This window comes from Bos indicus, chromosome 22 (genome assembly GCF_029378745.1).
Source record: "Bos indicus isolate NIAB-ARS_2022 breed Sahiwal x Tharparkar chromosome 22, NIAB-ARS_B.indTharparkar_mat_pri_1.0, whole genome shotgun sequence".
Classification (NCBI taxonomy): domain Eukaryota; kingdom Metazoa; phylum Chordata; class Mammalia; order Artiodactyla; family Bovidae; genus Bos; species Bos indicus.
In genome coordinates this window covers 38668220-38687003 of record NC_091781.1, presented here as the reverse complement: position 1 = coordinate 38687003, position 18784 = coordinate 38668220, and the positions used below count along the sequence as shown (strand labels likewise).

The 18784-nt window shown below is 40.0% G+C and overlaps 1 protein-coding gene across 21 annotated transcripts in view; it reads right to left on the bottom strand.

The window, feature by feature from the left end:
• CADPS (calcium dependent secretion activator) overlaps window positions 1-18784 on the bottom strand; it is a 471836-nt gene that overhangs the window by 112390 nt on the left and 340662 nt on the right. For 10 of the 21 annotated variants that reach the window (XM_070776392.1, XM_070776397.1, XM_070776393.1 and 7 more), the window contains 4 exons: window positions 7558-7659; window positions 6285-6348; window positions 5780-5903; window positions 3359-3427 (listed from right to left, as the gene is read on the bottom strand). In XM_070776392.1, coding sequence (XP_070632493.1) covers window positions 3359-3427; window positions 5780-5903; window positions 6285-6348; window positions 7558-7659 — 359 coding nt within the window. Of the gene's footprint in view, window positions 1-2470; window positions 2489-3358; window positions 3428-5779; window positions 5904-6284; window positions 6349-7557; window positions 7660-18784 lie in introns of all 21 variants that reach the window. The other 11 variants (XM_070776395.1, XM_070776401.1, XM_070776407.1 and 8 more) reach the window with 3 other exon arrangements.

Genomic DNA, 18784 nt, shown 5'->3' with positions numbered 1-18784 from the left:
GTAATGAAACATTCTAGATGGGACTAAGGTAACAAATGAATCAGATCCTTCTTATTAAGTCCTTAGCATGGTGCTTGGGCCCATGGGTAGGCTGTCTGTCTGTCTGGCTATAGATGTATCTATTTTGCAAATCTTTGCTGTATTTGAAGGAAAAATTATACAAGTATTTAGCTGAGAACTGAGGCAAACCAGCAACAGGGGTGTAGACTTTCTCAGAGATTTGCTGGGTTCAGAATGTGTGACGGTTTAAATGGAAATGTATTTAAAATAATAGAATTCATTTGCAGGAGTCACAGCTTTTCTTTCATAGAGTAACAGCCTTTTACATCTCTCTCTCTTTTTTTTTTTTAGATACTGTAATTAAACTGAACATGCAATTTCTAATAATGCTCCCAGACAGAAAGCATAAGTCCACCAAAATGCCATCTGTAGAGTCCCAGAGCCTCGCAAAGCACAGTCTGACTGCAGGCTTCAGCAGCTGTCTGCACCTCAATTTTTGTATGGATACCTCCAGTTGTGCCTGGCCACCTCCACACAGTTAGTTTTGCACACCTATCCATGTATTCACACTTTGTTCCCTCTAAGGAAACTGAAAAGGTAGGGGGAGGGTAAAAATAAAAGATGTAAAGATCAGGAAAGAAGTGATTATGGTTTTGATTACAGCTGAAATCTACTTTGCCTAGAAGGGGCCTCGGATGTACCAAGCTTCAACCCCAACTCCGCTTTGATCTTAACTTTTGGGTCCACTTTTACCTTCTCCCTCTTCCTCAATCTTTTTTCCTCTATCTCTGCTGGTATGGCTTTTCTGGAGTGCAAATCACCAAGCTGCCCTCTTGCTTAAAGAGCCTTATTGGCTCTCTGTCACCTTTGGATGGGAGACATGTAGAATTTTTCTTGTGAAAATTGTCTGCAAAAATTGGTACAGATGCCAGGTGAAGCACCCACGGACCATGAGAGACCATCTGAACTCTGTGTTATGAAGGGACAGAGAGACCGCATCTGCCGCCTCCGTTGCCATCACCGGTGCCTACTCCTGCTGTTACTTCAGCCTGTTGTACAACCACACTGAGGTACAGAGTAGTTCAGAGTATGGCCTCTGCCTGGCCTCAGACTCTCGCTCTGCACTTAGACTTCCAGGAACATATTATTTAACCTCTGCATACTATTATTATAGTAGTAGCTATCTCATAAGAGATTTTGAGGTTTAAATGAGTGAATACATATAAATTACTTAAGAGTCATAGCTGGCATGTAATACACACTGAATAAGCTTTAGCTATTTTTATTAATGCTATGGTTTTATGTATTTGCACATATTACTCTCTTTAGCTAGGAAGCCTCTCCACTTTCCCATCCCATCTCATTTTCACTGATTCTAATTTATCTTTCAAGATGCAGTTCAAACTTGCCATCCTTGCAAAGACTTCTTTGGCTTTCCAACAATGCCCTCTTACACACAACTCTACCCATTAGTGTTGCTGAGTACAGAATTTGTAATTTACATTTAATTACCCATTGACACATATGCTCTATGAGGGTATCAGCTGTTTCTTCTTGTTTACGCAGTCCCTGGTTTTACCACTGTACCTGGCACATAGCAGGCTCCCACTAAGCACCTGTCGAATGAATGAATGAGTGAATGGATAAATGAACATCTTCCCTTCCAGGGAGAGAAAAGCTCGTATGCCTTGAACATAGGTTTGTGAGTCTTCAAATACTTATTACTAGCCTAGTGCTTGGCATGTGCTCAAAAATGCTTTCCGAACTGATCTGAAACACATTCAACTTTACTCAAATGATAATTATCTTTGGAGAAGTCTTTAGACCTTAAAACCCTGATCCATACTATATATTTTTTCAAGCTTTCCTCAAAATAGACTCAGAAGTTTGGGAACCAAACAAGAAGAAAACTGCCATAGCCAGAAAACTTTTAAGGGCTTTCCTCTCATGAAACTCCTAGCAATGGCCCCCGTTTAGCCACCTGCGTGTGCATCCTGCCCCATCACATGGTACATACAAGAACAACACAGAGACGATTCCTCTCTGCCTCGGCTGATAAACATTCATCAAAGAACACAAACTTCTCCATAGAGCAGAAAACAGGAAAAAGAAATGAAAAACAAAAAGGAAGATTAGTTTGCTTCAGTCACTTTAAAAACAAAAAAAAGTACATGAGGCCAAATCACTGGAGTCCTTGAAGCCAAAGATGAAATGAAGCTCCACAGCAAACCATAGTTCTGTCCCTTCAAAGCTTATGCCTTTACAGAAAGTCTGCTCTACAGAGGTCAACATCTCGTGGGTAAGGGATATAGTGAGACAGCACAAATTAACTCCTTAAGTACCATTGCAACCCCACATCAGTCTTTGGGAGTACATATGTTAAGGAGCTATTAAGAAACAAAAACAGAAACAAAAACTCAATGTAACTCAACAGTCCTGACAGTTTACAATGCATAGACAGTGGGTTCACCTGCGTCCTTTTGATTCTCTATTTGAAAGAGAAAGCACAACAAGGAGAGAAGAGAGAGAGAAACAAGAACACATATGCAGGATTAATGAGCAAGTGAACCAAAATGCCCCCCACTTATGTGTGATACATGATATTGGAAAGAAAAAGTTGCCCTTGAGTTCCCACCGCCCGGAAGTGTGGGGGCCAGCCAAAAAAGGCTCCTTCACAGAGGTGAAAAACGCTGCACAAATAGAAAATTAGTGAAATTAAGTTTTAATGTGAAATCAAGCTATGAAACATACATGAACTCTCCAAGTGACAATTAAGTCATATGTTCTAGCCAGAGCTTAGAGGACGAGGACAAGTTCAAATCTTCAGAAAGAACAAGGAAAAGCTTCCCAGCTTGCGCGAGAACAGACAGGAGGCATATAAGAGCTCATTTTACATAGAAGGGACCACTTGTGCGATCTTCTACCCACAACAGTTTGACATCTTAAACATGGAAAAGAAAGCACGGTTTTGCCCCAACTGTCCTTTTCCTGACACCTAACACACGGCTCCCCGCCTAGCTGCTATCTTTTGATTGTGTACCAGTGACAAGCACTTTACAAACTGGGGTTACACACAAGCAAAGTAAAAATGCATTCAGGTCACAGACAGAGAATAACTGAAAAACTTACAGACAAATCTGAGTTTATCACAAACAAATGGCTTAATTGTCTAACCTGTGTTAGGCTGATAAAAAGTGACTGGACTTCTCACACTGGGTTTCACAGACAGAATCAACAGACAAGCCAATGCTAAAAAACTTGAAGCAAGGAGAGTGAGTTGATTTGGATCTGGATTTTCTTGAAATAATGAAAACAGAAAGAGTGAAGACAGCATGGCGAGGAGGTGGTAGGTACTCACGAATGGTTAAATCCATCACTTGGGAGGCCAAGCAGAAGACAGGATGCTCATACATTTCTCTCTTTTTCCCTATAAAAGAGGATTTGGGCATGCAAGAGGCTTAGGTCAGAGGTCAAGAGGTTAAAGGTCACAGGTTAGAGGAAAACGTTACATTAGCTCAAAGGAAAATAGCCACAGAATATTTTGGGATAAACACAGGATAAAAGAAAAAAGGAGTATCAAAATTGGAGATCTACTGGATTAACCATTCAGCATGCCGTGAGTCACGAGAGAGATTGTGACCGTGATTTTACACGTCTCTTTAGAATTATTTGCAAGAATACAATGACCGAAAACATCATGAATAAAGGGAAACAGGATTTCATTGATTGAAGGCTCCAAGATACTAAGGATTTCAGACTTTAGTATCTAAGGCTCTTGAGGTATTTCTTCATAAACATAGTCTCCGGCAATATTACTATAACTTCTTTCCAACATTCTCAGGGAACTAAGCTATTAATGGTCACAGAGAAGCGCAAATGTCAAGATTTCTTTTCTGGGGGTAGGATCAGAACCTTGTAAAAGAAAGTTGACTGGTAGTAATATCTTTAAAGCTGCCATGTCTCAGCCTATGGTGGACTATGTTCATGAAAGAAAACCTGATACATGCAGCCAGAGGATGTTGGGTTGTCTGAATTAACAATCCCAGCATGCTTTGAAATTGGCGTCACAGCCACTTTTGCAGAGGTAAAGTCAAAAAGTGGCTGAGCCAATCACGGACAAGGAAGGAGAGAAGCGGAAGAGAGCAGGTAGTGTGGAATGAGGTACTTCTCTGACAAGAGAGTTGGAAAAAAAAGACTGATTTCTTCAAAGAATCCCCAGACCTAAAAGTCACAGTGCAAAAGATAATTAACACAACCAAGAAGAATTGAGGCACAAAAGGAAATTACAGACCAGCTGATCTACTTTGGAAACGAATGCATTTTTACTTACAGATCTTAAAGTTTGTTTTTGGATATTATTTATCTGAAAGAAGAGAGCAGATCTTACCAAAAGACTAGTCATAGCTAGACCAAGACCTACGTACGAGTCAGCGGACATGGCAACCGAACGTTTCTTGATCCCATCCCATCTCTGGCCTGGCCTAGAATTATTAGGTCCCCAGCTGACTTTAACAAATACAACCAATCATTGTGTCCTGGCAAGGTAAATGCTGGAATCATTATTTGCTAATATAGCCCTTTAACAGTCTACTTGTTCCTCTATTTTTGTCACTCATTACCAAGTCAAGAGTTGATCATCCTTTTAGTGCCCAATTCTTAAGTGTTTCTCCCTGGATGCATAACAACGAATTCATTACCACTGGTACACAATTTGCATTGTCAGACAGACAAAATTGAGAGAGGGAGGACATGGAATGTACAGAACACTGCGAATTTGACATGATCTTAACCTAATTCTCTAAGGAAACAAGAACTTTGGCAGGGTAAGTGATGGGGCTTTAGTAGTTAATTAGGTCTCTCTCTCTTTTTTTTTTTTTTTCCAGTCATGTCCTGAAGGCAGACAACGAGTATTTGCTGGATTGATTGGGTGTTTCACAAGGGAGAGAACATCGGATTCCAGAATGCGGACACACTGAGTTTTGCACACAGAACTTCCACATTTATACACTTACACCACGGGTCAAGTTGGGTGTGGTTTTCAAATCACCCTATAGCAGCCAACAGGGTAACAATGAAAAGTAATTAATACCTTTGCAAACAAACAGGTCCCAAAGAACCATATCTTCTCAAGTAGGGTGGACTCAAAGTGCCTTTGGACGATTACTTGGTCATTAGTGACCACATCCCTAAAACCTGAAAGGGGAGTGATAACAACCATCCTAGGTTTGGAGTAACAAGATTGAACAAGATCTATAACAAACCAGGAGCCATCAGAGACAGTGGAACACTAACCTGCCATCAAGTTTGAAAAGCTACCAAGAGACAAGATATGTTCAAGGGGCAAGAAAGAGTTAAGCAAAATCTTGATGTTGCTTTATTCAATTCTTGTTTTACTTGCAACGCAATCAACAGTGGATAACAAACTGTTTAGTTTTCCTCTATTTAAAGAAGGTAGCCATCCTACAGAGCTCTTTTATAGAAAAACATTAGCCACAGAGCAAAGTTAGGGCCAACACCAACTCTTAGAAGGATCTTAGTTGTCCTATAACATCCTATATTCAACATCTTTTTCTACAAAGACTGTTTCCTGAGCCCCTGTTCTTGAATTCATTTATGTGGCCACAGCCGAGGAAGCTATCACATTTCAAGTGTTTTCAACTTTCAGCTTAAATACAGAGATGGGCCACTATTTTCTGGTGCCTGTCAGGAAAGAGAAAGACGTCCCCAGGGAGGCATACCAAAATTTAAATTAAAAACTGGGGGCAGAAGGGGGTCTTACCTTCGATTTTGGCATACTCTGACAGTCGAGAATAGTTGACTAAAGCAGCTTGCTCTAGACATTTACGGATGACTGCTTTTACCTCCTCTTGTGGCACTGGGGTTACAATGTCTTTCATCAAGACCTACAGGTGGAAAAACAAGGTTCTTAAAATGGTTCAATGATATGTGTTACCCATTTATACTTAAATAATTCAGTTTAAAATTAATTGTGAATGCCTCTTTGCAACTTAATATTGATCAAGCACCACGGTTAGAGTCAAAATAAAAAATTCCAGTGCACAGTTGGGCTGTCAAAGCCTGTCTGTGATTCATGGAAAGGTTAGGAGCATATCATCAGTATATCTTAACTATTTGAGAGGCTGGCAGTTTTCTCATATTTATTCTGATATTTGATGAAAGGTAAAAAAAAAATCTTCTAAAAATGAGAAACTAGGTCATTCAACCACCACGATGATGTTCATGTCTCTGCGTACATGTCACCTGTCTTTTACTTCCATTCTTACCCTTTCCAAGAGTGAGAGGGTAGCTTTCAAAGCACCTTCAGGTCGACCAAATGGAAAGCAATACCTAAAACAGACAGAAAAATGTTCAGGTTGCCGAATTGATTGCATTTTAGCATGAAATATGCTATAACTTGATTCCTATGGCAACTCTCTCTGAGGAACAGAGAATGCTTTTTATTTTGTCACGTTGTGTTATGTTAATCTGAATTCACACCATATATGTGTGTATATAATGTATATATATGTGTATGTGTGAATAATGACTAAAGAGAGACTCTGCAAATGTCTGCAACAGAAAAGAATATTTCCAGTGATGACATAAGGTTCTGTTTAGATTTCTATTGTGAAGGAGAACCCTTTGCTAGCTCAATTGTGACCTTATATATAATTATTGAGACTGGCATTAAGAAATAGTTTTAGTTCAAACAAGCTAAACTTCAAATACACCTAAATCCCTAGAGGATTAAGATAGGAAATACAAGAGTGTATTTTGAGCAGATTCATGATTCTGCTAATTGTCTTGCCTTGATTGTAGTTTTTCATTGCTATTTGATCTTTTGTTACTGGCAATGCACCTTACATAGAGTGTACAACCAGTAAGGATTTATCCAGGGTTTTTTTTTTTTTTTTTTTTAATGTGTATCACACACAGATTTTATGTGTTTTTGCTGCATCACACGGTCTGTGGGATTTTAGTTCCCCAACCAGGGATTGAACCTGGGCCCACAGCAGTGAAAGCCTACATCTCAAACGCTGTACCATCAGGGGAGTCCCTGTCCAGGAGGGTTTTGATGATACAGATAGTTCTAGTGACTATTTCGGGCATCATAAACCTTTCAAGACACTTCCTCATGATACAAAGGGAGCAGGACAGCTTACACAAGGAGGGCTTTGTTCTTTTAGTGGAAATAAAATGACCTTAAGATTTCTAAGTCTCCTGAATATCAGCAAACTCTGTCTTGGTTGGCTTTTTCATTCGTTATTTCAAGTTTTTTTTTTTTAAGTACAGCTGGTTTTCAACATTGTACTAGTATCACGTATACAGCAAAGTGGTTCAGTTTCATATATATATATTTTTCTCAGATTCGTTTCACTTATAGGTTATTATAAAATATTGAGCTTAGTTCTCTATGCCATACAATAAGTCCTCATTCAGATGTTTTTAAATATCCAGTGTGTCTCTGATAGATTTATAGTTTTAGAAAATCAAGCCCTTAATTTGCCCCTCCCCAGGCTCATCTTCCTAAAAAGCCCTTTAACCCCAGATCCTTACCTAAAATGTGTAATCTGATTTTCCAACAGAACTCGGAGCCTTTCCTTGATTTCTTCAAAACGCTCCTTTTCTTCAACAGTCACAGTTCCAATTCCATCAGGCCTGAAAGGAGACATGTCATGAGGTGATGGGAACCTCATATGCTGACACCATCAAATCAAATCTCTAGCAGGAGGAAACTGTCCATTTTAGAAGAACAACTACAGTGATCGATGTGACCTTAGGAGAAGTCCTGCTTCTCGGTGCTGGTGACTAGAGGGGATGGGGTACGCTGAGGTTATCGTTTGGAGACATTTGCAGAACTGTCGCTCATTTATTGTGAAATGGTAAAATGCACAAAGAGGTGGCTTGCAGGTTAAAGCAGCTTCTAGATCTGTTCTGCTTGGATCACAGCTTCTGAAAATTTTGAACTGCTTGCCAACATTTGTTTTTTTAATTAGGAAAGTTTTATAATACAATTCTCGTAGAATTTGGAACAACTGGCATTAATTGGCAAGGGGCAGAAAACAGCTTCTTCCTTGGCTGTGGCAGGTTATGTTACCTGAATCTCTTGCAGGCACTTAGGTTTGAGACTCCTGAATTACACACACAAACTCCTATGAAAACCAGGTTCCCTGTAAGTGTCTATCTTTCCCAGAGCTCAATGCTGATAAATGACTCAATTTCCATAATTACAAATGTTCAGACTAATTTAACCACTTATATAGTAACTAAAGAACAAATTACAAGACAGTGTAGAAATTATAAGACCTTTATGAAAGAAACTGAAGAAAACAGATGGAAATATCTTGTGTATTTGGACTGGGAGATTTAATATTGTTAACATATCTATACTATTTAAGTCATCTATATATTTTATGCAATCCCTATTAAAATTCCAATGGAAAATTTTTTCACAGAAATCCTAAAATCTGTAAGAAACCACAGAAGCCCCAAATAACCAAAGCAATTCTGAGAAGGCAGAACAAAGTCAGAGGCATCACGATTCCTGAATTCAAACTATAAAACTGCAGTAATCAAAACAGTATGGCACTGGCATAAAAACACATACATACAGACCAATGGATCAGAGTTGAGAGCTGAGAAATAGACCCTCGCACATATGGCCAAATAATACTTGACAAGGGAGCCAAGTGTATTCAATGTGGAAAGGACAATTTCTTCAATAAATGGTGTTGAGAAACTGGATATTCACATACAAAAGAACGAAGCTGGGCCCTTATCTTAGAACACTCACAACAAAGAACTTGAAATGGACTAAAGACCCGAAACTGTAAAAATCCTAGAAGGGAATATAGAGGAAAAGTTCCTTGATATTGGTCTTGGCAATGATTTTTTGGAATATGACACCAAAAGCATAAAGAACAAAAGCAAAACAGACAAGACAAAACAGTGACACTTTAGCAAACTAAAAAGCTGCTCCATAGCAAAATGTATAGACAATCTATACAGTGAAAGAAAATATTTGCAAACCATCTATGTGATAAGGGGTTACTATTCAAAATACAGAAGGGATGCATAAAAAAATAGCAAAGACCCCAAATAATTTGATTAAAAATAGGCAGAGGACAAAGGCATTTTTCCAAAGAAGACATATAAATAGCCAGCAGGTACATGAAAAGATGCTCAACATCATTAATCAACAAAGAAATACCAATCAAAACTGTAACGAACTATCACCCCACACCTGTCAGAATAGCTGTTCTCAAAACAAAAAGACAACAAATAAATGCTGGTGAGTCTGTGGAGAAAAACGAACCCCTGTGCACTGCTGGTAGGAATGTAAATTGACACAGCCACTATGAAAAACAGTATGGAGGCTTTTCAAAAATTGAAAATAAAACTGCCATGTGATCTAGTAATCCCACTTCTGGGTATATATCTGAAAAAAGGAAATCACAATCTTCAAGATACAACTGCACCTTGTATTAACTGCAGCATTATATATAATAGCCAAGATAAGGGGACAACCTAAGTTGGGTATTGACAATATTATCGACACAGATGAATGGATAAAGGAAATGTGACATATACAAAGTAGAATATCATTCAGCCACAAAATAGAAGGAAATACTGCTTTTGTGACCACATGGATGGACCTTGAGGGCATTATGCTAAGTGAAGTAAATGAGACAGAGTAAGATATACAGTGATATGTGTATGATAAACACGTATCACTTATATGTAGTATCAAAAGAAGCTGAACTCGTAGAAAGAGAGAGTAGAATAGTGGTTGCCAGGTTGGGGGAGTGAGTGAAATGGGGAAACGTTGGTCAAAGGGTAAAGCTATAAGAAGAGTAAGTTTTGGGGATCTAATATATCCTATGGTGATGAATTGAACTGAACTGATTATAATGAACAGTACTGTATTACTTACTTGAAACTGTTAAAGTAGATTTTAAATGTTTCCAACACACACACAGAGACCCACAGACACACACAGTAAGTATACGAGGGGATGTAGGTGTTGATGAACCTTATTTCAGTAATCATTTTAAAATGTATGCATGTATCAAATCATCACATTTGCACATCTTAAACTTACATCGTATGTCAATATCTCAATAAAAGCAGAAAAAAGAACAAACCACATAGGCTATTTTTTGATCTAAGTGAACTGCTGCTCATTTAATAAAAAAGAATGCCTCAGCATAAATAAGTGAATTTCAGTGTAGTCCCAGTATTCTCATGTTTCTGAATCACCAATAGGTTCACACACATTTTCCTTATTTCCTCTGGCCCATTCAAGTTGAGAATACAAAGGAAGGCTGCATATTTATAGCCCAAACTTATCTGTGCCAAATTAGACGTAGGATAATCTGACCCATTCAAAGTCTTCAGCTACCCAGATCTTGTAGTGACTTGTTTTGACTACTGGCTGAGCCAGTTTGCAGATTGGTGCGTCACCATGAAACTTCTATTGGAACATTCTTCAGTTTGCAAATGCAAGTCATCTTGAGACCAAACAAATGGTCTTATTTATAGGCCTTCTCAAGGATCCAGCAGAAGTTGGGAAAATCCTGTATACTAGACCAGTCTGACTGCACAAAAGACTTGGCAAATGATAGCAGTGTACCTCCTGTTAGGGGTTTATTGGTCAGCTTCCCTTCTTTTTAAGTACTAAAAATGCCCTATTTGAAAAAAGAAAAAACTTCCTCTCCCCCATTTTGTGGAAAATACCCGTAACAGTAAAATCCTATACTGTGCATTTATTCACACCCTCCTGAACTTAAGTAAATGCAGAACGGTAAATACCAGGTAGGCAGCCTGAATCTATACATGTGCCTTCACTTTTAAATTTTCAGAAAAATCTCAAATGTTAATTTATGAAATTTATTAAAAAATTTTTTTTAAACATGAAATGCCCACAAATCTGTAGTTAAACCTCAGGATGAATTCATTGGCCCCACAAAATACATGTGACACTTTCTGTAGTAACATCTCATGGGTCTGTTATAATCTAAAACTTCCTTTGCCTATGGCTTTTGGATTTTGTTTACACAAAATTCGGCTTACTAATGCACTGAATACACATTTATACAGTCGTTTTGTGTGCATACCTACAATCAATTTGGGAAAAGTTGAGCCATTTTAAGCATTTTGTTTCTTAGTGGGGAATTAAGCCAGAGAAAAATGCTATTAAATATAAGGCACAATTCAGAGAGGAGTTTATAGATCACCTAGAAAAGCCTGAAAACCATTTCACAAAGGCAGCCAGAGATGTCTATGGCCATTACTAGGAAATAAACCTCTGTGTGAAGAATATCATTCCTTCCTTACCCAACACGCCTTCTAAGGCAATCAGGCAATTAGGAAGCAGCTCTCAGATTTGGGTTTGAGATGATACAAACTGAACATTTAGTATGTGCCTGGCTTTCTTGTAATTCTCACTATAAATGGCATTATAAACATAACATTTATGATGTTTTTCCCCTTTTGTTTTAATGATTCACATTTATAATTATTAAATGTATCAGATGGCAGCTTCCATGTCTCCTTGGACTACTTTGTGAGCACTGTTAATCTCCCTATTCAAAAAGGGTAAACAATGAAAAATTATTGCTATCTTTTCTTAAATTTGCTTCTTAATCACCTATGCCAGTGTGAACACTTGCATTTTAAAATAAATGAAACAAACTAATCTGAGTCTGTAAGACACACAGTGCAGAGTTCACCAACAAAAACTGGCGATAAAACATACCCCGATTTAGACATCCAATGCACATGTATTTATAATTGCCAGAACTGCCCTGAAATGATGCTGGTAATAAGGGGTGTTATTTTACAAATCAAGGGAGAGAAATGCAGGAATAATAGAATTTGTCTAAGATCACAGATTGTCACTCTTATCAGTTAAAAAGCAAAAATAACCTTGGCTGCATTGATTTCTCATAGTTTTTGAAAATTCTGTCAAACATCAATTTCTTTTCCACTGACCCCTATAATTCATCAATGTTAACTGTACAGGTTTACATGGATCTACTAACTGAAAAATCCTGTTCAATATTCTGGGGAACATGGTTCTCCCAGAAGCAATAAAATACTTTCCCTAGAACAGGGGCCACACAAGCCTGTCTTATAATCACACAGAAAGCCTGTGAGACCTCAGACTGAGGGGCGACCTCAGACTGTGGGTGTGTGGGGTACAATCTGGCCGGAGACCTGAGAACTGGCCTTTCTAACAAGTTCCCTGGTCCTGCTGGTTTGGAGAACCTTACTTTAAGAACCTCTGCCTTAGAGAGCAAGAAAATATTTGGTAGGTGGCCGAATACATGAAAGGGTATTTTGGTTCAGGGTTCCTAGTTTCTCTTGGATTAGAGTGGATCTGGAACCAGAGATTTTCTCTAAGAAGTACACAGTCCACTTAACGAAGCTAGCAGCCCCTTCCAAAAATGGCATTTGCACTGTTTCCAAGGTGCCATTCCAAGCAGTTCTGGTTGCAAAATAAACAGAAGAACTGTACTGGTATCGCTCAGAAGCCATGCTTTGTTTCTGTGTTCTGGAAACATTTGGGGGTGATTCTATAATTGTCATAAAACTGGCTCTGCATCCTGTTCTGCTCTCAATACTTCTAACACTTAAGGAATCAAAAAGAATGAGAGAAGAGGAGGACTGATGCTGGATCTTTACACTCCTACCTAGCAAATCCCAGGCTGAGATGTTTCTTCACTCAGGACACATGTCTAGGAGCCTGAATCCTCTGTTCTCTTGGATCCTATTACATTTTCTGCGGCTGTTTCTGTACTTCTTAGGGTCCACTGCCGTTTCCTAAGGGCACCTAGATCTCCTTCGGAGGAATGCCCTTGGCTGCACTGTGCATAAACTGAGGTGCCTACTCTCCTGCTGTCAATGCTGAAGCCTTCATACAGGCCAGCTCCTCCCTTGGGTGGTCACTGGACATCTTAGTTGGACGATGAACTACACTCAGCCAACTGGACACTCTTTCCTGGAACTTTTACATCAAAGAAACAATGCAAAGATAAAAGAAACAGATGGGGTTTGCTCATGCTAGCAGCTGTGCCCTGCCCAGCCTGTCTCTCCATGTTCGTAGTTCTTAATCTGTGATTGCACCTTAGAACCAGGAGAGAGCTTTGAGAGGTCCCACCCTCAATCTCTGACTCAGAGTGTGGGCATCGAGGCCTACACATCATCAGTTTCATTCCCTAAGTTATTCTAACGTGCAGCTAGGATGGCACCATGGCTTTGATCCTGTTTCCTACTTTTCAGTCACTGCCTTGATTCCAGTTTTCCCCTCCCTTTCTTTGAGGTTCCTGGCATCATCCCAATAAACTTTATTTTGCTTAGATAATCCAGAGTTAGTTTCTGTTCCTTACATGGAACTGACGTACATGCATAAAGCACACATTCCCTCCTTTCCCATGAGCTCAATTTTAGTAGAAATGTTGGCGCCTTTGAACCTAGCTTTACAGACACACACAACAAGGAAACGTGATCCCTTGTCACTGGTTCCACCTAACTGCACACTGGCTAACCACTCACTTCTTGTATATCATGATCCCGCAAACTTGAGACAATATGCAGGTCAACTGCAGTCATTTTTGGAGCCCCGTTGAAGACTGGAAGCTCTCCCACCTGCAGGCCATCGCTGGAGCCAGAAGTGGGTCTCTCAGGCCACGACAGACTATATTGCATCTGACACAGCAGGCATCTCCGGAATCCACCTTTCACGTTTTCGGCAAACCGTTTTCTCACTGTCCTTCACAAAGTTGACATTTTCGGCAGCACGATAGGAAAGATGTCATGTCGGCTGCTCTTCAAGCTCTTGTCACAGTGGTTAGCACCAGTTCTGTCATCTTCATTCTCCTCACAGCCTCCCATCTTAAGCCATGTCACAAATCATAATACATCTAGAGTTGTGTTTTTCTGTTTCTTTCTTTTTTTTTTTAATCAGATTACGATGACCCTAACCCAGCTGCCCACACTTCAGAACTAGTACTGCAAATTCCTCTTCCTTTACCCAAATGTTTCTGAGCTAGAGCTTGTTACTTAATGTCTACTGTAGGATTAATCCAATATGATTAAGCATGAGGCTTTTAATGTGAAAACACTTCATCTTGATATTTGAAATTAAGTGTGAACAACTGAGACAAAGAATTCAAACTACCTTGTGTTTTGTGAAAGTGAACTGACCTCTTTGGGATTGTTAAATTGTTGTTAGACACCCAGGTGGGCACATGGAGTCCTAGCATTTAATTATTCTGCCAACAGGGTTCTCTGTATTGAAAGCTGGGCCACAAAACCTTCATTTGGAAGGTAAGATATTTCAAGAAGGTCAGGTTACTAAATTAATTTGAAACATATTGGGTTAATTGATGGATGTGTTCTGATACTGCATCTATCTGGTAATCAAGTGCAGAATCCAGTGTGAAACGAAATGTGTGAATTCAACAAAAGGGGAAAGCGTGTCTGGTCCACCTCTCTGCATTCAGCCAGCTTTAAGCTCCAATCACTATCAACAAGGGGTAAAACTCCAGCTGAAGTGGGAATATACTTTCTCTCCAAATGCAAATGTCCACATATGCCGGTGCAGGCACCGTAAACACGATACATTCTCTCTCTCCAAATGGATGCATGCCTGCAGACCGCAGTATGGATCCATGAAAATGTCCCTAAACAAGCAAGATAACCGAATCCTGCTTGCTACAAAATTGTTCCAGCCCAGAAACATGAAAGCTGAAAGGGTCAGAGTGGAACAGAATATTTTAGTAGCCGTTCCTTGCAATGGTCCCTCAATAGAACATTCAGACTAAACACACACTCTTAACTTCTCTCTCTCTCTTTAAAAATTGACTTCTAGCAATTATTAACCCTTACAACTTTCAAAATGACACTTTTGAATTTAATCCTATTGTGGAATATTTTCCTTTGTCTCTTTCAAGTGGTTGATAACTCCACGTTTAAGAACACCAAAGCAGCACATCTCAAAAGGAGGCATCCCCACTTGCTCATCTGGATGGTTTGTATAATCTCTAGGTTAATTATAAATTGTAATTAGGACTCTCACATCCTGTAGTCACTGCTTCATTATCAAAGCCCAGCCTTACCCTTTCCTTCTCCTCTCCCTCCAGCCCATGCCCTTTTCTAATTATGCCCGGATGCCCTGGGGCTCAGACACGCTGCTAAAACAAATATATCAAAGTGTTTGTATCACAAAGAGTAAGCTAGGAAGCAACAGCAACCAGTTTCTACAACATTACTAATGCATGGTGAAGATTCTTGAGACTGGCTTTAGACAATTTGAGAAAGAGGTTAGACCAGGGCAAAAATACACAAGGCAGGTTTTCTGTGACTTGTTTACTGCTTTTCTAAACATGGAGCTAAAACCCAACAATATCAGGTGTCTTTACTCTCTCGTAAGGATGGGAGTGACAGAAGTCTCTCCCTACTGAACAATCTCAGAATGTGTAAGTTATTGGCACAAGGACATTAATCAAAGTGGCTTAGGCTCTGCCCAGGTGCTGAGTGAAGCAAGAGCCCCAGAGATGATTAGAAAAATGATATAAAATGTATGAGAGTGCGTTTTTCTTTCTCCAGAGAAGGACCAATTTCTAAAATTTTTACTACATAGATTTTTCTTTTTGAGGACTAAGCGAAGAGATGAGTTCCTTTATTTCTAGACAAGCAAAGATACACCTAGGGTTTAAATTCTACCTTGAATACCCTATGACCCTATGTAGAGATTTCTGAGTGGTTCAGAGCAGTAACATCAGTGGTCAGAGTTTTTGGGTATCACACCTACCCTAAAAAGGGTATGATATCTGAAAATATATTTTGCACCAATGAGCACGGCATGAGGGCACACTAGTGGAATTTTAGAAGGAAAATGCACAATAATTGGATTTTTTGTTAGGCACCAATGGGATAGATATCCAGCACATTTTATGTAAGATTTTATGTTTGAATTGGAAAATCTGCTATTCTCATGGGGCAAATTTCCTTCAGGAAGAGAGTCACATGGGTTAAAGGATAGCATACAAGCTCTAGAGAGAATTTCTTTTTGGGATGCAGACTTTTACATGAAATATCTTTGGACTCTTTCCCTACTCTCCTTCCTCCGATTAGGTGAGGCTGGTTCATTAGGACTTAGAGAGTGTGACGCAGCCACGTATAAGGCCACCACCACCCACTCGGAGCTGAGAGGCCAAGCAGCCAGGCACTCCTGTCCACAGTGAGGAAAGGCCTGTGTCAGCATGTAACATGGGACCAGGACTGCTAATGTCACTGCCACCCCCACCCACGCCTGCCTGCTACCAAACTGCTGCATCCACAGGCCGGTAAAACAGAACTGCCCTGCTATCGTCTTTTCTCTCTTTTTTGGGGAGGGAGGGTTAGAAAGCACCAGCCATAATGTCCGGATGGCTGTATGTGCGTGTAACACAGAGAGAAAGGGAGGAAGGAAAGGAGGGAAGGAGATACTGGAGAAAAAAGGAAAAAATAAATACAGATGCAAAATGACTCATTTACTTCCAGGTAGGCATTCCCCCCACAATAAATAAAGGCAACCATGATATGACATGGATTGGGAGTGAGGGACTCAGACTGGAGGCAAGGACATGACCGTAGAGCAAGTGCTGTGGTCCAGCGGAGAGAAGACAGAGGCCTGAACCCTGGCAGTGGTACTGAAGGTAAGGAGAAGTAGGCAGACTTGAGAAAGATGCAAAAGCATTGGCAGGGCACGTAGCTAAATCCCTGGGATGCGCTGAGGAAGGACACATCAAGGACGGCTCCCAAGGTTTTGTCTTGGGCAAATGGGTGGGTGGAATCTCTCACTGACTTAGAAACAGGAGTAACAGGAGAAAAGGGAGTTCCATCTGAGTGCTCAGTTACTAAGCCACAGGGATCACATGGTTTCTGCACACAAGCAGCACCTTGGCTTCAAATGCATTTCCCAAAAGAATCCTTGGACACATTTTCAGAGATTTTTAGGACTCATGCCCTCTTACATCTGCTTACAGACGCATTAATCTATGCAGCCTACTTTGGATTGGGGCGGTTGGCATTATGGATTTGTTAATTGCTGATACAATGTACTTTCTCCGCAGGCCATATGTGAAGAGCAGCACTGGCATTCAAGAAATGTTAAATAATAATGTAAATGAGAAAAATTTCCAATCCCAATAATAAAGGGATCCAAGGAACATTGACGCAACTTGCAATCATCGGAGCTGTTTGATTGCCTTGTCACTGTGGGACAGTGACCAAAGTGATGTTAATCTAAATGTCATCTAGAAAGAAGACTAAAAATATTATGGTGAAAATTAAGTACTGCAACCTTAGGAGCTGATTTAAAAATTAGAAGATATAGCAATTTACATCTGTGGATTTGATGATCGCCAAGAGCAACCAGCTGAACATACTCACATTTTCCTTTTCTTTCCCCTCTCTCTTTGCAAAAATGGGTTGTTTTAAAGAGCTAGTTCAAACTAATGTTCCTTCAATCAATGGTTCTTAAATGCTGCTACATATAAGGGTTTAAAACCAAGATGCTTAGGTCATATCCTAGACTAAATCAGAACCTCTGCTGGTGGGGCTAAGGCATCAACATTTTTTTAGGCTCTTAAAGTGATTCCAATATGCAGCTAAGTTTGACCACCAAGGTCTTGAATAAGTAGGATCTGAAGACTAAATGCCTTAGAAATACCTGGGGAGGAAATGATTAAAAAGGGTAGATGCCTGGCACCATTGAAGACTTACTGAACCAAATTATTTGAAGATGGGACCTCATTCTTTCCATTTTTACAAACTCCCCATGTGATTTCTGTGACAACCCCTGCACAAGCTGAACATCGGTGTCAAGCCTTTAGACACAGAATATGTCTGTATAAAAGAAACCAAAATCCAAATAAAAAGGAGAAATTTCATCCCAACAGCTGGAAGTTTGATGTTTTGGGTTTTGTTTGCAGGGGGCTGCCCTGTGCACTGTAGGATCTTCAGAAACATCCCAGGCCTCTACCCACTAGATGACAACGGCATCACAAAGTAACAATCAAAATGTTTCCAGACATCGCCAAGTGTCCCTTGGGGAAGAGGTCACCCCAAGTCAAGAATCTAAGAGATTCCAGACATGTCGATGATTCCAGTATCTTCCACTCCTTGGAATTATGAACAGTGAAATTGACCAGGTATGTCTACCCTGGATTAGGTGTTCTGGATTCAAGTAGGCAATTAGGCTTCCCAGGTGGCACAGTGGTAACGAATCTCCCTGCCAATGCAGGAGATGTGGGTTTGATCCCTGGGTCGGAAAGATCCCCTGGAGAAGGAAATGTCAACCCAGTCCAGGAGTCTTGCCTAGGAAATCCCATAGACAGAGGAGTCTTGCAAAAGTGAGAGACATAACTCTCTCAAAAGGAGGTTGCAAAAGTGAGAGACATAACTTAGAGACTAACAACAATAACAGGCATAGTCTCTCACAAAGATGCAGCACAGGCTTCCAGAGAAGATGGGATAAACTCAGTCACCAGCACCTGAGTGATCACTGATGATGTCTAGCGCAGCAGGGCTGGGCCCTGCCTCCATGTTTAGGGCTGCTGAGTTATTAAAAGGTAAAAAAAAATTAATAAATGGACAAGAAGCTACGTTTTACCTAATCTAAAGTTGGTTGTGAGATGACAACAGGAATGGGATCTATTGTTGAGTTAAATTCAGTTAAAAGGCAATTTGTTTCCATGGGTTATGAGTTCCTTCTTACTGTGAGTCAAAGAAGAGA